Raw genomic sequence first — 18,925 nt, forward strand, 5'->3', positions numbered from 1 at the left:
ATGACTAGCTGTCTTCCCTCTAATCTTACACTACTAAATTAGGGACGGATAGACCAGATAGCTCTCGTGTAGCTTTGCGCGAAATTCAAAAACAAAATAAACAAACAAAACGATCCACTGTATCAAAGAACGTCTTAAAACCGGATGACGAAATAGCCGAAGAGAGAAGACATGAAAATTATTGATGAGTTAAGATTGTTAGTGTTAAGAGCAGTTGTACAGTTAAGTACACCTTAAGTCATGATGGATTTCAAAATTTCTCAGATATGTTAAGGTTAAGAGCATCTGTATAGCTAAGCATTCCTTTCTTTCTCACGTTAGGCGCTTCACAGATATGTTTTCTCGGCTATGAGTTGGTAGCTTATTGTAATAGCATTCCATTTAGTAAAAGAGAAAAACAAAACTGAAACCCAAAGATCGATTTCTTGTCAGTGTTTTCCATCTCTAAGTCGTTTCTAAGTAGTTCACAGTGTAACGAGTGTTTTGTTTGCTGTTGTAACCGAACGTTTAATTACAGAACATTATCGAAACAGAAGTTAACCAATATTTATACAGTTTCACAGTTTTGCAGAATGGTATTAACACATCGCTTGATATTAGTTAGTTTACAGAAAATAGAATGAGTTCTCATCTGAATTGACTTAATATCTTCTGTACACTTTGTAATTAAAGATGCACCCTTTACCTCAAAACTATCAGATGGAAGGTCCACCATCATCCATTGACAATATTAGTTAAAAATCTCACAGACACCTTTGCCATACAATGTCTAGCACAATAAAACAATCAAGACCATTACTGTTGTTCATACACAAGTCGTCGAAGTCCGTTGTCGTAATATCTAATGGTTCTCACTTTAAGAATGCACGCACAGGTCCACGCGCTTTGCCCTTAGAATTTTCACAAAGGTTCATGCCATGAAGTTGGTTTCTAACACTTTCAACACTGTGGTATAGTAGAAAGGAACATTCTTTCAACACTGTGGTATAGTAGAAAGGAACATTCTTTCAACACTGTGGTATAGTAGAAAGGAACATTCTTTCTTTAAGTTTTTTTTTTTTCCTTTTTTCTGATTGAAATAAATTATTTTAGAGACCAGGCAACGTGTTAAATCTAAATGAGTTTTTGGCTATTTTTTTCTGATCTAAAGATATTGAAGCTTCAGATGTTTCATCAGTTTTTTAAAGTCAAACTTCACGTAAAATTCCATCTAGGGATATACAAACTTTTCATTAGAAAACGCGAATCCTACGACGTAAAAAGTGGAAATCCAAATTGTTGATGCCCTCGACCCTAGTAGCAGATTTTTAAATCTGGATTTAATTTCTCAAATATTATGATCTGTGATTCTCAAGTTCTTGATAAGGTATTTTTTAACAAACCATAAGCGTTCAATAATTTCTACAACCATTTGTTTTTCATATTTGTTTTCTTACTTTAAGGTAAGATGCCTTCACTTTCAGCGTCTAAAGGCGACTTTGGACTGGAAGTTTGAAGGAGCCTGGGCCTGAAATACGGATGAAACTTAAGCCCAGGGTATAATGCTGACAAATGTAGCCGGGAACTGTACAGCTGACTTGCGGCGAGAGAAGAGCTCCCGGCCGTAATGCTCGAAATTGGCGGAAGGGTCGTTTGAATCGGTCGCGAGGAAGAGAACTGAAGCGCCGCGGGAAGTGGCAGGTGTCCAGGCGGGCTTCTGATGTTCTCTCCCGATGGAGCTACGGCAGCGGCAGTTCCAGTTACCGTGCTTGATGCCGAGAGCGCGGATAGTTGTGGAAACATAGTTCTTGGGAGCCCGAAGTAGAGATTCGCTAAATGATTAGCCTGTTGTTGGTGAGCATTCATAAAGGAACTGAGCTCCGCCATGCTGAAGGGCATTCCGGGCATTTTCCAGGGATTTCCGACTTGGCTGGCCATAAGAAGAAGCTGGGTGGGAGGTGGAATTCTTCCTAATGCTGTGTAAAAAAAAATGTTTATTGTGAGTAAAGCGATATATATATATTTTTTTTCTGTAATCTTGACGTTACTGTGTAAAACAGTTAAAGTTAACTTTTAGAAAACTTGGTGGTGTCACTTGTGATGTATCCTCAATGAAAACAGAGATATTTATATTCGAATCTGCTTGAGGGACCATCATGAAATGAAAGGGAAAGCGTGACGTTTTTTTAAGACATTACTTCACTTGATAGGCATAGCAGCTTATACGTATTTTACTCGGCACTGTAGCAGAATTAATTCTGTCGATAACGTGACGTTGGAGATAGACATCTGCGAGTTTAAACTTCATAAAAGTTGTTATGGTTTTAATGACGGGTTTTCCATAATTCATCTACGCAGATTTCGAAGATAATACTTTTTTATATCACGTAAGGATTTTTTTTTTTTACAAATCGGAAAGGAAAAACTCTTACTTAGATCAAATTATTATTTCGTTTTACAACAATGCATTATTATGTTTGGGTTCTGGAACGATCGATAAGACTCACGTCGCGATTGGTCTAGAGAAATTTATATCCAATGGTTGTCAACATTTTAAACGTAACAAAATGTGACACGATTTCAACGAAAATGATTCACTTACGTAAAAGTGCATATGGCGTTTTGTTAAAAATCTCTGGATGTCATTTAAGGATTCAGCGTATAGGAATTATTGGAGAACATGTAAAAATCTCAAGATAATAAAACCACCGCAGGCTTGTGTAATTCGACATGTAATAATGCAGTGTATATCTAAACATTTATGAAACATGAGTAACAAACGCACAATTATAGCTACGGCGTCATAGAAGCTAAGAGAAATGGAATTATACCTCAACGTTTCGACCAAACAATAATTTTAACCAACTAAATGAGTGTTACAGTGTTGTGTAATTACGTAAAATGTTTATAACTTACCTTTCAGCATTTACGTATTCTACTAATTAATGTATATATATATAATGAAGAAACTATAAAATAATTTCAAAAAGGCTTCTTTACTACAGAGACTCATTTCTCAGATAAGTTTAAAAAAAACAACTGATTCAATGGGTTGTTTATTTCCCCAACTACATTTCACCGTAGAAGTTGAAAGTTGGTACTTTAAAAAAAAATCAAAATTATCCACTCATATGACAGTTACATAGGTCGTGGGCTGAAAAGAAAAAAGAAAATCGAGCTAAGATCTCAGAAGAAGAAAATGGATGACAGAAACCACGAACTATAATAATAACAGTCTTGTAATATAATTAGAAACAGAGATTACTATGTCGTTAAAAGAGTTGCTTGTATACGTTTACTTTCAAATTGATTTTCATTTAACCTGTCTTACTGCCATCCTCTTGTGTTTCATTTTTTTACCCTGACATAAATAAAATGCTTATCTCTGTTCGTTTAGTAATTAATATTGATGATTTAAGTATTAATTATTGGACTAATAATCAATCAATCAGTCCAATAATTAATACTTAAATCATCAATATTAATTACTAAACGAACAGAAATAAATATTAATTATTGGACTGATTGATTGATTATTTGGAATTAAACACAAAGATACACAATGGACTATTGGTGCTTTGCCCACCACGGGGATCGAAACCCGATTTTTAGCAGTGGGAGCTCACAGACATACTGTTTGGCCACTGGGGGGATAATTCTTGGAAGATGTTCATACGCTCGTAAATATTTTATCAGTTTGAACCTTTCAGGATATTATGGGTATGTAGAAAACATGGTATATATTTATATAAGTAAGGGCTGAGAAATTTTTCTAATAGTCTTTCGCACCATTTAGACCATTTCTGATGCTGTATTAGGGACTGTCTTAGATCAGAGAATGATGAAAATTGTACTTAGATCGTGCATTCGTTGACCATGAAACTACGCTGTAAGGAGTTTAGGTTTCGAGTATTTAAAACGCCAAAGGGAAAAGAAATAATAGAGATATTTTAAAGCTTACCTGCTGCATGGGCTAAAGCTGCCTGGTCCGAGGGTATCTCACCAGACATGAATGCCTGAAACGGTGAATGGCGAAAGGCACGCTCTCTCAGCAACGTTTCCACTGATCCTCTGCTTTAAAACGATCGAGTTTTATTAGACAAATAAGTAACTGGAAATATAATGAACTACATCTGTGCTTAAAGAAAACGTGGACGAGACTGTTGTATTCTGAAAAAAAAACGCTATAGGGAAAACCGACACAAACGTAATACATATTAACGAATTATATATTCAGCAGTTTGAAACATAAAACAGCGCATTCGATGCGATAAGTATTATAAAATATTATACATTCGTTACCACGAAACATAAACTATTATATATCAACATTGTATAAACCAGAAAATATTATATATTTACCAACATGACGCACAAAATGTTATATATCTATATGGTGCAATGAAATACAAGATGTTGAGATACCATGAAACATGAAATATTATATCTTCAACATACCAGAGAACAAAAAGACATATTATTTTTTATAACTGTTCTTAACAAGAGGTAAAAATACACGTGTAACATAGTCATTGCTTGTTTAGGCACATGCAGAAAAACATTTGTTTTCTAAGCATTGCACATTAGACCAAAACATGTTTAGACATGCTTCAATCTGGCCTGATTTAGTGGTACTAGTTATTTCACAACGGGCCCCCGCTAGTACAGTGGTATGTCTCCGGAGTTACAACGCTAAAATCAGGGGTTCGATTCCCCTCGGTGGGCTGAGCAGATAGCCCTATGTGGCTTTGCTATAAGAAAAACAAACAAACAATATTTCACAATGTTACACTATGAGCTATCTGTGATGTGCTCACCATAGTTATCGAAACTCAGTATTTAACGTTGTAGACCTACAGACGCATCGATGAGCCAATGGAGAAGTCATAGATGTTTTATTATTAGAATTTAAACGCTCATAGAAAGTCGACAAATATGAATAAAATTAACTGTTACGACCAAGCTCTTTGAATATGCACGTGCATTTAATAACATACCTCGAGAAAAAAAAATCCAATGGTGTTGCTTGTATATGATTTAATAGTAACGTGACGCGCAAGCAAGTAGGTCCGATTGTGTCAGATTGAAAACTAGAAAGGAATACAAAGTTGCTTATCTGTATTATTGCCAATCTATCTGCCTGTTTGAAGACGTTATTTGTATGAATTACACCAAACATATTCGCCCTTTCAGCCATTGTGGCGTTATATGTGATGGTCAATCCCACTATTCAGTAGCCCAAGAGTTGACGATGATGACTATCTGCCTTCCCTCTAGTCTTACACTGCTAAGTTATGGATGGTTAGCGCAGATAGCCTTCGAGTTATTTTAAATTTATGCACTTGTTTGTTTTTGTTTCTTCGCTCATGCTTTTATAAAGAAATTATAAGTCAGGCTGGAGAAGGGAACCCTTCAACCCACAGGGCAGCGCACGTGCTGCCACCCAAGAACTTGTCGTTTCTGTTCGTATATTATACTGTTGTCTTTACAGAGTTTCTTAGTTAATGCACAATCAAATACAGGGCTATATACATACACTTCAAACGAATGAAAGGGTTAGCGAGGTCACTGTGAAATGGTGCGAAAACAGCTGGGCTTTTTGTGGTAGTGGTTGATTTAGGGCAATCATTAGCAGCAGTTCTTCTCGCCCCGATCTCTTGCTCTCGTCATGAAACCTAACTTTGGCAGACACTTCCTTCGCTCAAAATCGACGAGCAGGCCTCAGGCTAGAGACCAAACAGCGCCGCGTAGCGCGAAAAACTGCAGGCTAGAATCCTTGCAGAGCGCTAATTATTGAAAATGTTTCTGTTCTCTGTGGTGTAACAGAAAATTTCGTTTTGTGTAGAGTTTTTCTTCCCCTCAGAGTTATAACTTGCCTTGTCAAGATAAACAAAAATCTCACTAATAGATTCGACACAACTTCTACCTAACGCTTACAAACGTGCATTATATATTGAAAAGAATTACGAGGCAGTTGGGCCTAAGAGCAGGTAGTTAAATGTTAGACCCTATTCTGTTGATAATTTTCATAAGCTAATTAAAAACAAAAGACAGAGTAGTTATTCTTACATAGCACACAAAGTGCCTATAGATACATAGATACTACACTTGCAAGATACATTGAAATGTATTCGTATTTCAATTATAACATACATATTTTTTTTAGCTTAGCAAAGATATAACTTCTTAAGTATATGGAGTTCGCTTTTGCGTTGGTTAACATGTGCAAGCATCATAACAAGTTGACAAAGTAATAAAAAATGTATAAACATTTAAAGCTTTGTCCCCACATGTGTAGTACATGGTTTTACTTTAGATTGGAAATTAGTGTCTTTTATATACATGTGTGTTTCTGTGTATATTTCACCAATTGGAAATTTCACATCTACAGTTGCCAATGAGCAAGCGACTGCTGATTGGTTATTAAAAGGTTTAAAATAAAGTTACGTGACTAACTTTTCACAACTTCACGTGACGTGATATGCTGTTTCGTGCAGTCCATCATCTCAGAAAAAAAATTGCATGTCGTGTGATAATTATGTGTCTTACAACAAGTTTTACAATATCAGTGATAACAAATCCATGTCGTACAATAAGTTCTTACGACACCAGTGCTACCAAATCTATCAGTGATAACATATCCATGTCGTACAATAAGTTCTTACGACACCAGTGCTACCAAATCTATCAGTGATAACAAATCCATGTCGTACAATAAGTTATTACGACACCAGTGCTACCAAATCTATCAGTGATAACATATCCAAGTCGTACAATAAGTTATTACGACACCAGTGCTACCAAATCTATCAGTGATAACAAATCCATGTCGTACAATAAGTTCTTACGACACCAGTGCTACCAAATCTATCAGTGATAACATATCCAAGTCGTACAATAAGTTCTTACGACACCAGTGCTACCAAATCTATCTTGTACAATAAGTTGTTACAATATCAGTGTAATCAACCCCAAAAGTTTTAACACCTCCCTCACCAGCTGTATGTGAAAAAGTATTTCAGTGTCCTGAAGTGTCCCCGTGACTAATCTCCTTGTCACAGAGTGCTTAAGTGTTCCCAAATAATCGGTATGTTTTATGGTATAATAAAAATAAAGCATTGGGAAATGTTATGATTCATGTAGTCCCAGCATGAAGTTTTCTAATTCCACATTTACGAAAAGAACAACTGTTAACTAAACCAGTTTCACTAACACTAGGTAAGTCTGTTTAGTTCTTATGTTTAACTCCTCCCACCCCACGTGGATATGATTACGTACGTTTGCTGTTTTATATATATTTTTTTATTTTACTTATTTGCATGTGTATTGACAGTTTACATTATATCGGGTCTTAAGATTTCTTTTAACCCGGGAAACCGTTTCGAAAATATATGGTATATATATTAAATAAATTCCCTGCGTTTGATAATTTTGAACTTCATCGATGTAATTTTGAACTTGCATTTTAGGGTATAGATATTTAGATGAAATAAGTTGTGATTAGTAAATGAAGCATAAAATATACACAGATGTCGCTCGAAACTCGTTTAGTTATTACACTCAAAGAAAACTTACCTTTCTAGATCAGAGAGTCTAGACGAATCACGAAAACCTTTAGCAAATGGATTACTGTCAATCTTTAGCTTTGTAATCTGGAGATTGAGACAAAAAAGATCACAAAAAACCTGACAACAATTAGATCATAAGTATTTTCAAAAATTCATTTTAATCCAAAATTACATTATTAGAAACACGAAAAAACGTTTTAATACGACATTACATTATTAGAAAGACGAAAAGAGATTTTAATCCAAAATTACATTATTAAAAAAAGGATAAAATCGTTTTAATCCAAAATTACATTATTAGAAAGACATAAAAACGTTTAATACAAAATTACATTATTAGAAAGAAGAAAAGAGATTTTAATTGAAAATTACATTATAAAAACACGGAAAAACGTTTGAATCCAAAATTACATTATAAGAAAGACAAAGAAACGTTTTAATCCAAAATTACATTATTAGAAACACGATAAAACGTTTTAATACAACATTACACTATTAGAAAAAAGAAAAGAGATTTTAATCCAAAATTACGTTATTAAAAAGACGGAAGAAATGTTTTAATCCAAAATTACATTATTTAAAAGACAGAAGAAATGTTTTAATCCAAAATTACATTATTAAAAAGACGAGAAAACGTTTTAATCGTAAATTACATTATTAGAAAGACGAAAAAAACATTTAAATCCAAAATTACATTATTAGAAAGACGAAAAAACGTTTCATTCCAAAATTGCATTATTAAAAAGACGAGAAAACGTTTTAATCGTAAATTACATTATTAGAAAGACGAAAAAAACATTTAAATCCAAAATTACATTATTAGAAAGACGAAAAAACGTTTCATTCCAAAATTACATTATTAGAAAGACGAAAAACGTTTTAATCCAAAATTACATTATTAGAAAGACGATAAAATGTTTTAATCCAAAATAACATTATTAGAAAGACGAAAAACGTTTTAGTCCAAAATTACGTTATTAAGGTTTGGTTTGGTTTGGTTTTAGTTTTTGAATTTCACGCAAAGCTACTCGATGGATATCTGCGCTACCGTCCCTAACTTATCAGTGTAAGACTAGAGAGAAAACAGCTAGTCATCACCACCCACCACCAACTTTGGGCTACTCTTATCAACGAATAGTGGGACTGACTGTCACATTATTAAGAAGGAAAACTCAACTGCTTCATAACACAGGGTATAAAAGAAAAGTTCCTCTTGTAATTCTGATTCTCTGATATCTTTACGCATATTTCTAAGGTTAGGATATCACTAAATTAATAACGTATAAAATTGTAAATATGGAAGAAAATATTTAAATTTAATATTCTAAAATTTGTGCGTGTTTTCTTATAGCATTCCACTGACAGGAATCGAACCCCTCATTTTAGTGTTCTACATCCGAAGACTTACCACTGTACCGCCGAATGAGCGTTCTAAATAATAAAAATAGATCAAACTGTAATACTGTGGAAAGCATTACTGGAAGGAAAAAGACAAATGAGAACCTTGGAAGGTAATACATTTGTAGTCTAGATTTGTATAAAATGGAAAATTTTAAGATTCTTAAAAGAAAAACGTCCAAAGTGTAGAAAACATTATTATAAAAAAAAACTGTCATCAGTTTAAAGATATAGCAAATAATATGCAAAAGGCACAAAAAACTATAGAATACGAAAAATCAGCAATTGGTAGGATTTTGGAAAGTATGCAAGGAGAAGTGGTGTGCTTTCAACATGATAACCCTTTATGACGGAGTCTTTAAAAATGTAAAATAAATTGCATGGCTAATTGTCAAAATGTGTGGAAAATAAATGGATTCATTTGTAGAATACAGAAAATAATTTATGTGTGATTACAAACAAAATATTTAGAACAGAGAAACAAAGGCTAAAATTGAATAACGCAACTGTCTTAAAAACGAATAAAACTATAATATTTGTATGACACGTAGAACACACTAGGAAAGATAAAAGTATACAAGATTTAAGTTATAAAACAATAATTTAAAGGTGGAAAAAAATGTTGGTCTAACCGTAGTTACAGAAGTTGAAATACTTAAGAAATTAAGTATCAAAAATTTAAGAAAAATGTACCAGAGCGTTTCTACTAGTAAGTACAGTAGGTATAAAGACAAGTTTAACGTAAAGGTGTTGTTTGAGAATCAAACATACCAGTTGATTCTGGTAAGCCGTCACTGCTGTAAAGACGGTTTCTGGGAATATATACGTCCTGGACTGTTCAGCTTCCAAGTCCGTTATGTGGAGAGGATTGGAATGATCTGACCTGAGTTTAACCAAGTGAATTCTGGGTTGGTACTTATGCATAGAATTAAGGATAATCTAGAGAAAAGATGATACGTTATAAGTACATAACGCACTAAGTACAATGTTAGAAATCAGATACACAAATAACGTTTGCTCTTCACACATCGTCCTTCACAATAACTTTACATGTCACGTATTATTAAAAATAACAACAGAACTAAACAACATCTCTCATATACAGATATCTAAACTTGAATAAATTGCGGAATTTATATAGTTTAAGTCATCAGCCCATTGCCGTCACTACAGCTTCAAGTATTTACTATCACGATACACTGTGTGCTCAGTTCCTATGATACACTCTATGCTCAGTTTCTACGATACACTGTGTGCTCAGTTTCTACGATACACTGTGGGCTCAACTCCTACGGGCCCGGCATGGTCAAGCGTGTTAAGGCGTGCGACTCGTAATCCGAGGGTCGCGGGTTCGCATCCCCGTCGCGCCAAACATGCTCGCCCTTTCAGCCGTGGGGGCGTTACAATGTTACGGTCAATCCCACTATTCGTTGGTAAAAGAGTAGCCCAAAAGTTGGCGGTGGGTGGTGATGACTAGCTACCTTCCCTCTAGTCTTACACTGCAAAATTAGGGACGGCTAGCACAGATAGCCCTCGAGTAGCTTTGTGCGAAATTCAAAAATAAACAAACAAATCAATTCCTACGATACACTGTGAGCTCACTGTTACGATACACTGTGAGCTCAGCTCCTACGATACACTGTGCGCTCAGCTGCTACGATACACTGTGAGCTCACTGTTACGATACACTGTGAGCTCAGCTGCTATGATACACTGTGAGCTTAGCTCCTACGATACACTGCGAACTCAGCTCCTACGATACAGTTCCTACGACACATCTGACAATCAGTTTCTACGATACACTGTGAACTCAGCTGCCACGATACAGTTCCTACGACACATCTGACAATCAGTTTCTACGATATACTGTGAGCTCAGCTGCTACGATACAGTTCCTACGACACATCTGACAATCAGTTTCTACGATACACTGTGAGCTCAGCTGCTACGATACAGTTCCTACGACACATCTGACAATCAGTTTCTACGATACACTGTGAGCTCAGCTGCTACGATACAGTTCCTACGACACATCTGACAATCAGTTTCTACGATACACTGTGAGCTCAGCTGCTACGATACAGTTCCTACGACACATCTGACAATCAGTTTCTACGATACACTGTGAACTCAGCTGCTACGATACAGTTCCTACGACATATCTGACAATCAGTTTCTACGATACACTGTGTGGGCAGTAGCTACCACACATTGTTTGCTCACTTCTTATACTGCGTGATTAGTCGCGACGACACAGTGTGTTATAAGGTATACACATTGAACAATATGGCCATGTTCCTACTTGTAGAATCCAGTTGTCTCACATAATCATTTGATTTCCGTTTCCCCAATCCCTATTTTTAAATTTCTCACACATAAATATAACTTTAATATTAGAATAAAAAAAATCCTTCGTGCACTCGAATAGTAATTTAAACAAAATACAGATTTGTTTGTTTGTTTTGAATTTCGCGCAAACCAACACGAGGGCTATCTGCGCTAGCCGTCCCTAATTTAGTAGTGTAAGGCAGCTAGTCATCACCACTCACCGCCAACTCTTCGGCTACTCTTTCACCATCGAATAGTGGGATTGACCGTCACGTTATAATGTACCCACGGCTGAAAGGGCGAGCATGTTTGGTGATGGGGATTCGAACCCGCGACCCTCAGATTACGAGTAGAGCGCCCCTAACCAATTGGCCATGCCGAGCCCACAGAGATTAGAACGTATATTTTATCTCATCTATACTATTTCTAAAGTGACGGATTCGAAACACTTATACGGAGAAAGGTTAAAATTATGTTACATGAAACGAAGACGTTAAGAAAAGAAAACACTGAGATGTTGAAGTGGGCACGAAAGAACAAACTTGACGACCTTTAATTCTTTTCTTACCAAGTTGTGTTCCCTCTTGACGTGACCAAGTTTACGTCATCTAACTAGGAAAAACAACCAAGAAACCAATGGTTCTCGAGAAGCCAAAATTAGGGATTTAGAAACATAACGAAGTTTGATCTTATATAAAGAACTAGGACATTTCAAGGCTCTAAAGTGTGATATCTTAACGCCATAGCCGAATCATCATAGAAGAATTATAGCAATGTCAGTGACGAATACGATGCAAGCCCGCTAGGTGGCGATATTTACAATATGATGGTTACTATCCTTGGAAGGGTATTAAGGCCAAACCAGAAGATAATTTTTTGCTTGAGGACGTATTTACGTACCGAAGTATCATCTCTATACGTTATACCACTCATGAGGTATGTATGATATATCCACAAAACAGAACCAATACCCACGAGCGTTATGTTACAGTTGGGTAACCAATAAACCTCTAGATCGGCTACGAACACGTAGGTCACCACAGTATATCATAGGTACAGTGAAATACGTAGGTTGCCGTAGTGGAACAGGTTGGTCGCTATATTAGGTCATAGGTAGAATGACCGTTTATGTTTAGTGAAACTTCGTTCAGCTCAATACCCAACAGCAATGTTATTCTTAGAACGATTTTGTTCACACATATACACATTCTTGCTGTCTAAAATTAAACAATTGCCAGTCCAACAACAAAAGTATGTTTTTTGCAAGTTACTTACATGGCATTGTTTATCCATGTCGTTATTGGTCAGTTTGACCTTTTCAAAAGACACCACCTGTTTCTTCAGCTGATCTCCAGTAAATGGGGAGTCCGGGTGGAGGTAGATTCGTGCCGGAGAGGGTGGATCTGCCTTACCGGCAACCAGCCAGGAGGAGCGGTGATAAGCGTAGCGGTACCGCTTGTTGTCTACCGGCACAATGTCCAGCAACACGGCGTATTTGGCCTGAGCATCGACACCACTAAAAGATATCCTTAACGTAGGAAACATCCTTCTGAAATTAAAGTCAAACGGTTAAATTATACTTCTAGTAATTGTGTTTTTCGAATTAATACCTACAGTTTATGAACAACGAAAGAAATAAAACCTAGTTGTTGACGAACAAAGAAAACCAACCTCTGAATTTCGCTGACAAAGAAAACAAAAGTCATAAATACAGGCGAAAAATGCTAGAAAAACCAAATATCTTTGAACTTAAGGAAAGTAAATGACCGAGTTCCAACTTAATGTTTTATATATATATATATATAAAACAAAAACTGGACACTTAAAAACAATCAATTACTGAGAGATGTAAAAAGAATGGATTCTGGAACGAAATTTCGAGTACAAGTGTGCACTCATTTCCAAGATTCTAAAAACGGATTAGTGCAAAATGAACTCGAAAGAAGTGGTTGGAAAGACTGTGTATATATTGGGTTGAGGAATAATTCGTGAGCGTTTTTTCAAGTTAAAAAAAATATATTCATAAATGAAACGCTTTCGCAAAATATTTCATGTCATTTGGGAGATAATTTTTTGCTCTAATAGATGGTGTGTTTGATTTTCATATGTCTTTAATTTTTGCTTTCATTTTCAGCTCATTAAATGGAATGTAAAGTGGATAAAATCGAGCATTTTCGACACCATCTGCTTTTCGCATTTAATTTCTTGCAATTTCGTTTAAAACAATGCATACTATATACCTAGGTATTACATGAAATAAAGTATCATAATAAATGTTTTGGGTGTAATGTGTTCATGCATTGAAGTATTGTATGGTCTTGCATGTAATGCTTGAATGAAATTAGTTAAAAACGCTCACGAATTATTCCTCAACCTAATAGAAAAACATTCGAGGGTTCCTGTTGTTTTATCTCTAGGTTTTGGTTTGTTTGTTTGTTTGTTTAAGCTAACAATGGGGTATCTGTGCTCAGCCCACTATGGTATTGAAACTAGGTTTCTAGCATTTTAAGTCCACAGACATGCCGTTGTGCCACTGTGGGGGCGGAGGGTGGCAGCTCACGGTTTTCGAATGAAGAGTAGTAGCTGTTTATAAATCTATGTTATAGAGTTTATTTCATGGATCTCTAGTTTTACAAGAGAATGTCCTACCAACTGAGTTGGATAGTTTTTACTTCGTGTAATAAAGATGACCTGAGTTCGAATCTTGATCAAGATACCTTGTTTTCGTACATATCCATATATTTTCAAATTAATAGTGAAATACGTTATTTTATTAAAACAATTACCGAAATAAATTCATGCTGCTCACAGATAACACTACCTTGAACCTAAAATTGCCATAATTAAAAAAAAAACTGCCATAAAAAGGCACAGCTGCAAGGTCTTTCTTTTGTGTGTGTCGTCTCTCTTTTCTGGCGACTGTTCTGCACCAGGGTTCAACTTCTTCTCTCCTTAGACGCACTGGTATCGTTTCGTTTATGTCGCTTGTTAATAAGCGGAAAGCTACATTGAAGTTTGCGTAACATCCAGGACTATATACGAATCCCACGCGATGTTTATCGTAATGAAGGCGTTTTAATATCTCGTAATACCGAGACTTTAAACAAATCGAAGTTTGTGCGTGCGTGCTTCGAACGCATTAATAGTCCAAGCTAAAAACACGAACCAATGAGAACGAGGAAATGAAAACATACAGACAAACATCTACTGGACTTTTTTTTAAAGCGTGAAGCGATACATCTTTATATTTCTTTTTGTTTTCTTCCGCTGCAATGAGAGACAAAATAAAATAATCGAGGTGTAATTTATCACGCTACCTCGTGAACTACTTTTCATTACAATCCGAATTTATACTATTTACTCACGCTTGAGTGACTCGGTTATATTCACTTTGATAGAGATGTTTTGCCTTTCGTGCACGGATAGACAGACGCCATTTTTAGTACATGGAAACGTACTTGGGTAAGTCAGCTCTAAACATATGCACAATCCTCAGTGCAGCTAATACGAACCATTACTGTTTATTTGGCACCAGTAATACAGTCATGTTCACTGGCTTTACGTACACTCGGACACTGATAGAAAAAGAAGGAAGATTACACTGATTATAGAGTTAATGGTCAAATCCTGAAGAGTGACTCCGACACATAAGATGAAAACGTGTAAAAATATTTTTCCTTTTTTTCTTTACTCTTTCGAGTCGATGATACGTGGAATGTCAAGTAGAATTATTACGCGATGGAAAATAGTACCCCAACTGATTACTGAAGTCACGTAATCGTTCACATTGCGTGTTTTCTCTTGAATTGGCCTCCACAAGTAGCTGGAGGAATTCAACCCTAAGGTACACGTCTAACAAAAGAATCTATAAGTTCCGAGACTAATGGTGATTTCAAGGGCTTTTCACAGTCCTAGGAGACGGCTTTGAACTTATTTTTTTGTTTGTGGAAAGTGTGAGAGTAGAGATAGTCTCTATAGATACACTTGCAATAAATCTCACATTGGCCCTCAAAATGGAAAACGTTCGATAAATATTAAAGGAACTTTGACCTAAGTTTTACCACACTTTAAAGCATGATACATTACGGAAAAACTAAACAAAAATATTAATATATTACACAGAAAAAAACACTAAAGTATAAAATAAATAAAGAAAACTAATCTATAACTAAAGAGCAACTTTGGCTGAATATTCCTCTTTATTGTATTTTGTATCCAGTTGAAAACTACTCTAAACCTATCCACTGTCGTTTCTAATTTCGAACCACCGACCAGAAGGAAGGCACTCAGTCAACATGACCCTACCAACCAACTGAATGCTAAGCGCTTCACTGTCACTCTTGTAATTCACGAACAGCTTGAAAGGCGAGGAATAATCTTCCGTGGTATCGTAGGGACTCGAACCTTATTCTATCACAGGGTCATGTCTACCACCTATTAAAGACTCGGAAATCATTTGCCCAAGACTCCACTGTCCAGTACATTGCCAGAACTTTCTAAGACATGATGAATTACTTTATATGCAGGCTTTTTTTTTTCTGAAATTTAAATGAACGCTCTATATGCTTTCATGTGTCCCCCAGTGACACAGCGTTATGTCTAACAGCGCGAGAAACCGGGTTTCGATACATATAATGGGCAGAGCACTGGTAGCCTATTGTTTAGCTTTGTGCTTAATTCCAAACCAACAAACAAACTTTCAAGTGGCGGCTCATGTTGCAGTGAAGTTTCACAGCAGACACTGATTGTGTTTATATCGTTTCAATGTCTCAGGTATCCAATTTCTTAAATAGACGTGCAAGAAACAACAACAAACAAACAAACAAAGACAAAGTGTCAAAGAACATCAAAATTAATTAGAACCAGTGACACTGTTATGAATGCGATTGTCAATTAGAGATAAGTTAAACTGAACAGCTGCAGAATCACTGAAAAAAGTTGCGATGTCAGATGAGAAATATGAACATAACATTCCATTTTGTAAACAAACAGAGGCTTAGGAACCTGACTTCTTAAGATTGTGTTGATCTCACTGAACCACTGAAGAAACAGAAAAACGGTCGCAGTTTCTAATTTTTTTCATACCGTTTAAAGTAAAGAAAAGCCACAGTTTCTTTGAAGCCAAAAGGACAAACGTTGAGAATGCGAAATAAAATTGTTTGGTTCTAATATAATGCTATACACAAGTGTGAGGACAAAGTCAGAAGTTATATTTCAGGCTACTTGCATAGAACAATGGAGGATAAATCACAAGTAAAACATGAAAAATGTATTAATCTTCACGTGTAGTAACAATATATGTTCAGTGCTTGAGTTCAGCAAATGTTTTGTGTGTCTCTGTTTTTGCTTTAATAACTGTGAATTTCAGGCATTATTGTAACATAATGATAATCAAAGTGTCCTTTGGAAATTCGCTCCAAATCTCCCTAAGACGCTCCAGTAAAGTTTCTTTGGAAGTAATTTCAGATTCATCAAGATTTTGATCTATCAAATCCCGTACCTGATCAGTTGGGTTGAGTTCGGAACTCTGTGGGGAACATTGTATCATTTGAATGATCCCAGGAGCTTTTTTCTCAGCTAAGTAATTTCTGCATAGGTTGGATGAATGTTTATGGTCATTATGGTCTTGGTAGTAGAATCCTTTACCAATAATACGCAAATCACATGATGGAACAATTCCTAATGGTACTTGCGCTGGTCCATTATTTCATCTATTTTGCAAATATCTCCTGAGGCAACAGGAGAAGAACGCCCTTGAATCATCACACTGTCTCCTGCATGCTTCATGGTAGGTGCTATGCATTGAGATAAGTGTATTTTACCTTTCTTCCACCAGAGGTACAACTTACCATTTGAACCAGATATTTTAAACTTGGACTTATCCATCCATAAAATCCTTTTCTAATCATCAACACTCCAGTTTTTGCACTTTTTTTTATCACATTTCAGACTCTTGGCAATAGTTAGATATAAAGGTTTTTAATTGACACACAACCAAACATACCATTCTTGTTGAGTCCTCTCGATACTGTTGATCTGGACAGTTTTCTGTTACTTAGTACATAGTGGTTTATCTTGTGCTTGACATCAGTGACAGTCTTCCTTCTGTCCAGAAGTCTGCATAAACGAAGGTACTTATCATAAGTGTTACGCAGTTCAGAAGTTATGCTTCTTACTTTCATATTTTCAAATTTACCTTTCTCAGTCTCACGATCTAGGGTATACTTGACAGTGTTTGTGGAACATCTCAAGTCTGTAGAAATTTGTCGGAGAGTCCAACCACCATCAGGTAAAGTTTTATGTAAACTCTCTGCTCTACTGACAATTCTTTACGTTTTACGGGCCTTGGCATGACAACAAAATTTAATTTATACTGGTAAACATTGTTTTTATCAAAGTTCACTTGTGTAGTGCTATTAAATAGATTTCTTCTAAGAATATACCAGTGCCATATGATAGCTATTTGCTGGTTACTTTCTGTATAGTTAAGCCACTCTATGGTGGTACCCGGCATGGCCAGGTGGGTTAAGGCATTCGATTCGTAATTTGAGGATCGCGGGTTCGAATCCCCGTCGCATCAATATGCTCGCCCTTACAGCCGTGGGGGTGTTATTATGTGACGATCAATCCCACTATTCGTTGGTAAAAGAGTAGCCTAAGAGTTGGCGGTGGGTGGTGATGACTAGCTGCCTTCACCTCCTGCTAAATTAGGGACGGCTAGCGCAGATAGCCCTTGTGTAGCTTTACGTGAAATTCAAAACAAACAAACACTGTATGGTGCATCATGACATTTATCTCAGGCCCTAAATTTGATTAGTATGTTTATCCAAACAGAACTCTTATGACACGCTCTTGGTACAAGTATATGGGAATTCTAAAGACTGATAAGTATTTTCACCCTGGCTCATTCAGTTGTCAACAAGGATAAGTGAAGCATTACCACAGTGTAAACATTCATATTTTGTAATGACATGGAAGAATTAGCCATAAAATGGAAAGAATGACAAAATATTATCTTGTCCTAACACCTTTCCAAAGCACTGTGACTCACTTTAACCTTTCAAATCTGTTTTATCTTTTATCTATCTTGTCCTAACACCTTTCCAAAGCACTGTGACTCACTTTAACCTTTCAAATCTGTCTTATCTTTTATCTTTGTAAGAAAAAATATAATAGTTTTTACGTCTTAGCAAATGGTTATATGAGTTTATATATCAGGTTTTACTTCTATAATAGTTTTAAAGTATAAGTAACTAGGTGAATTATTTCAGATACCAGGCTTTCCTTCATTATCTAACAATATCTATGTCTTACTAGCAAGATGTGTGAGTTTAGATACCAGAGTTTCTTTCATTATGTAACAGTATCCATGTCTTACTAACAAGACATGTGAGTTTAGATACCAGAGTTTCTTTCATTATGTAACGGTATCCATGTCTTACTAACAAGACGTGTGACTTTAGATACCAGAGTTTCTTTCATTATGTAACAGTATCCATGTCTTACTAACAAGACGCGTGAGCTCAGATACCAGACTTTCCATCATTATCTAACAATATCTATGTCTTACTAACAAGACTTGTAAGCTCAGATACCAGGCTTTTCTTCATTAACTAACAAAATCTATGTCTTACTAACAAGACTTGTGAGCT

At 35.9% G+C, this 18,925-nt stretch overlaps 1 protein-coding gene across 2 annotated transcripts in view; it reads right to left on the reverse strand.

Moving 5' to 3' along the window:
• Positions 1–487: 487 nt before the first annotated feature.
• LOC143238587 (uncharacterized) overlaps positions 488–18,925 on the reverse strand; it is a 57,146-nt gene continuing 38,708 nt past the window's right edge. The window contains exons 3-7 of one of the 2 annotated variants that reach the window (XM_076478950.1): positions 12,549–12,822; positions 9,717–9,884; positions 7,555–7,631; positions 3,941–4,050; positions 488–1,955 (exon numbers count right to left, since the gene is read on the reverse strand). In XM_076478950.1, coding sequence (XP_076335065.1) covers positions 1,438–1,955; positions 3,941–4,050; positions 7,555–7,631; positions 9,717–9,884; positions 12,549–12,822 — 1,147 coding nt within the window. In that variant the 3' untranslated portion in view covers positions 488–1,437. Of the gene's footprint in view, positions 1,956–3,940; positions 4,054–7,554; positions 7,632–9,716; positions 9,885–12,548; positions 12,823–18,925 lie in introns of both variants that reach the window. The other variant, XM_076478949.1, reaches the window with a different exon arrangement.

This window comes from Tachypleus tridentatus, chromosome 13 (assembly GCF_004210375.1).
Source record: "Tachypleus tridentatus isolate NWPU-2018 chromosome 13, ASM421037v1, whole genome shotgun sequence".
Lineage (NCBI taxonomy): Eukaryota > Metazoa > Arthropoda > Merostomata > Xiphosura > Limulidae > Tachypleus > Tachypleus tridentatus.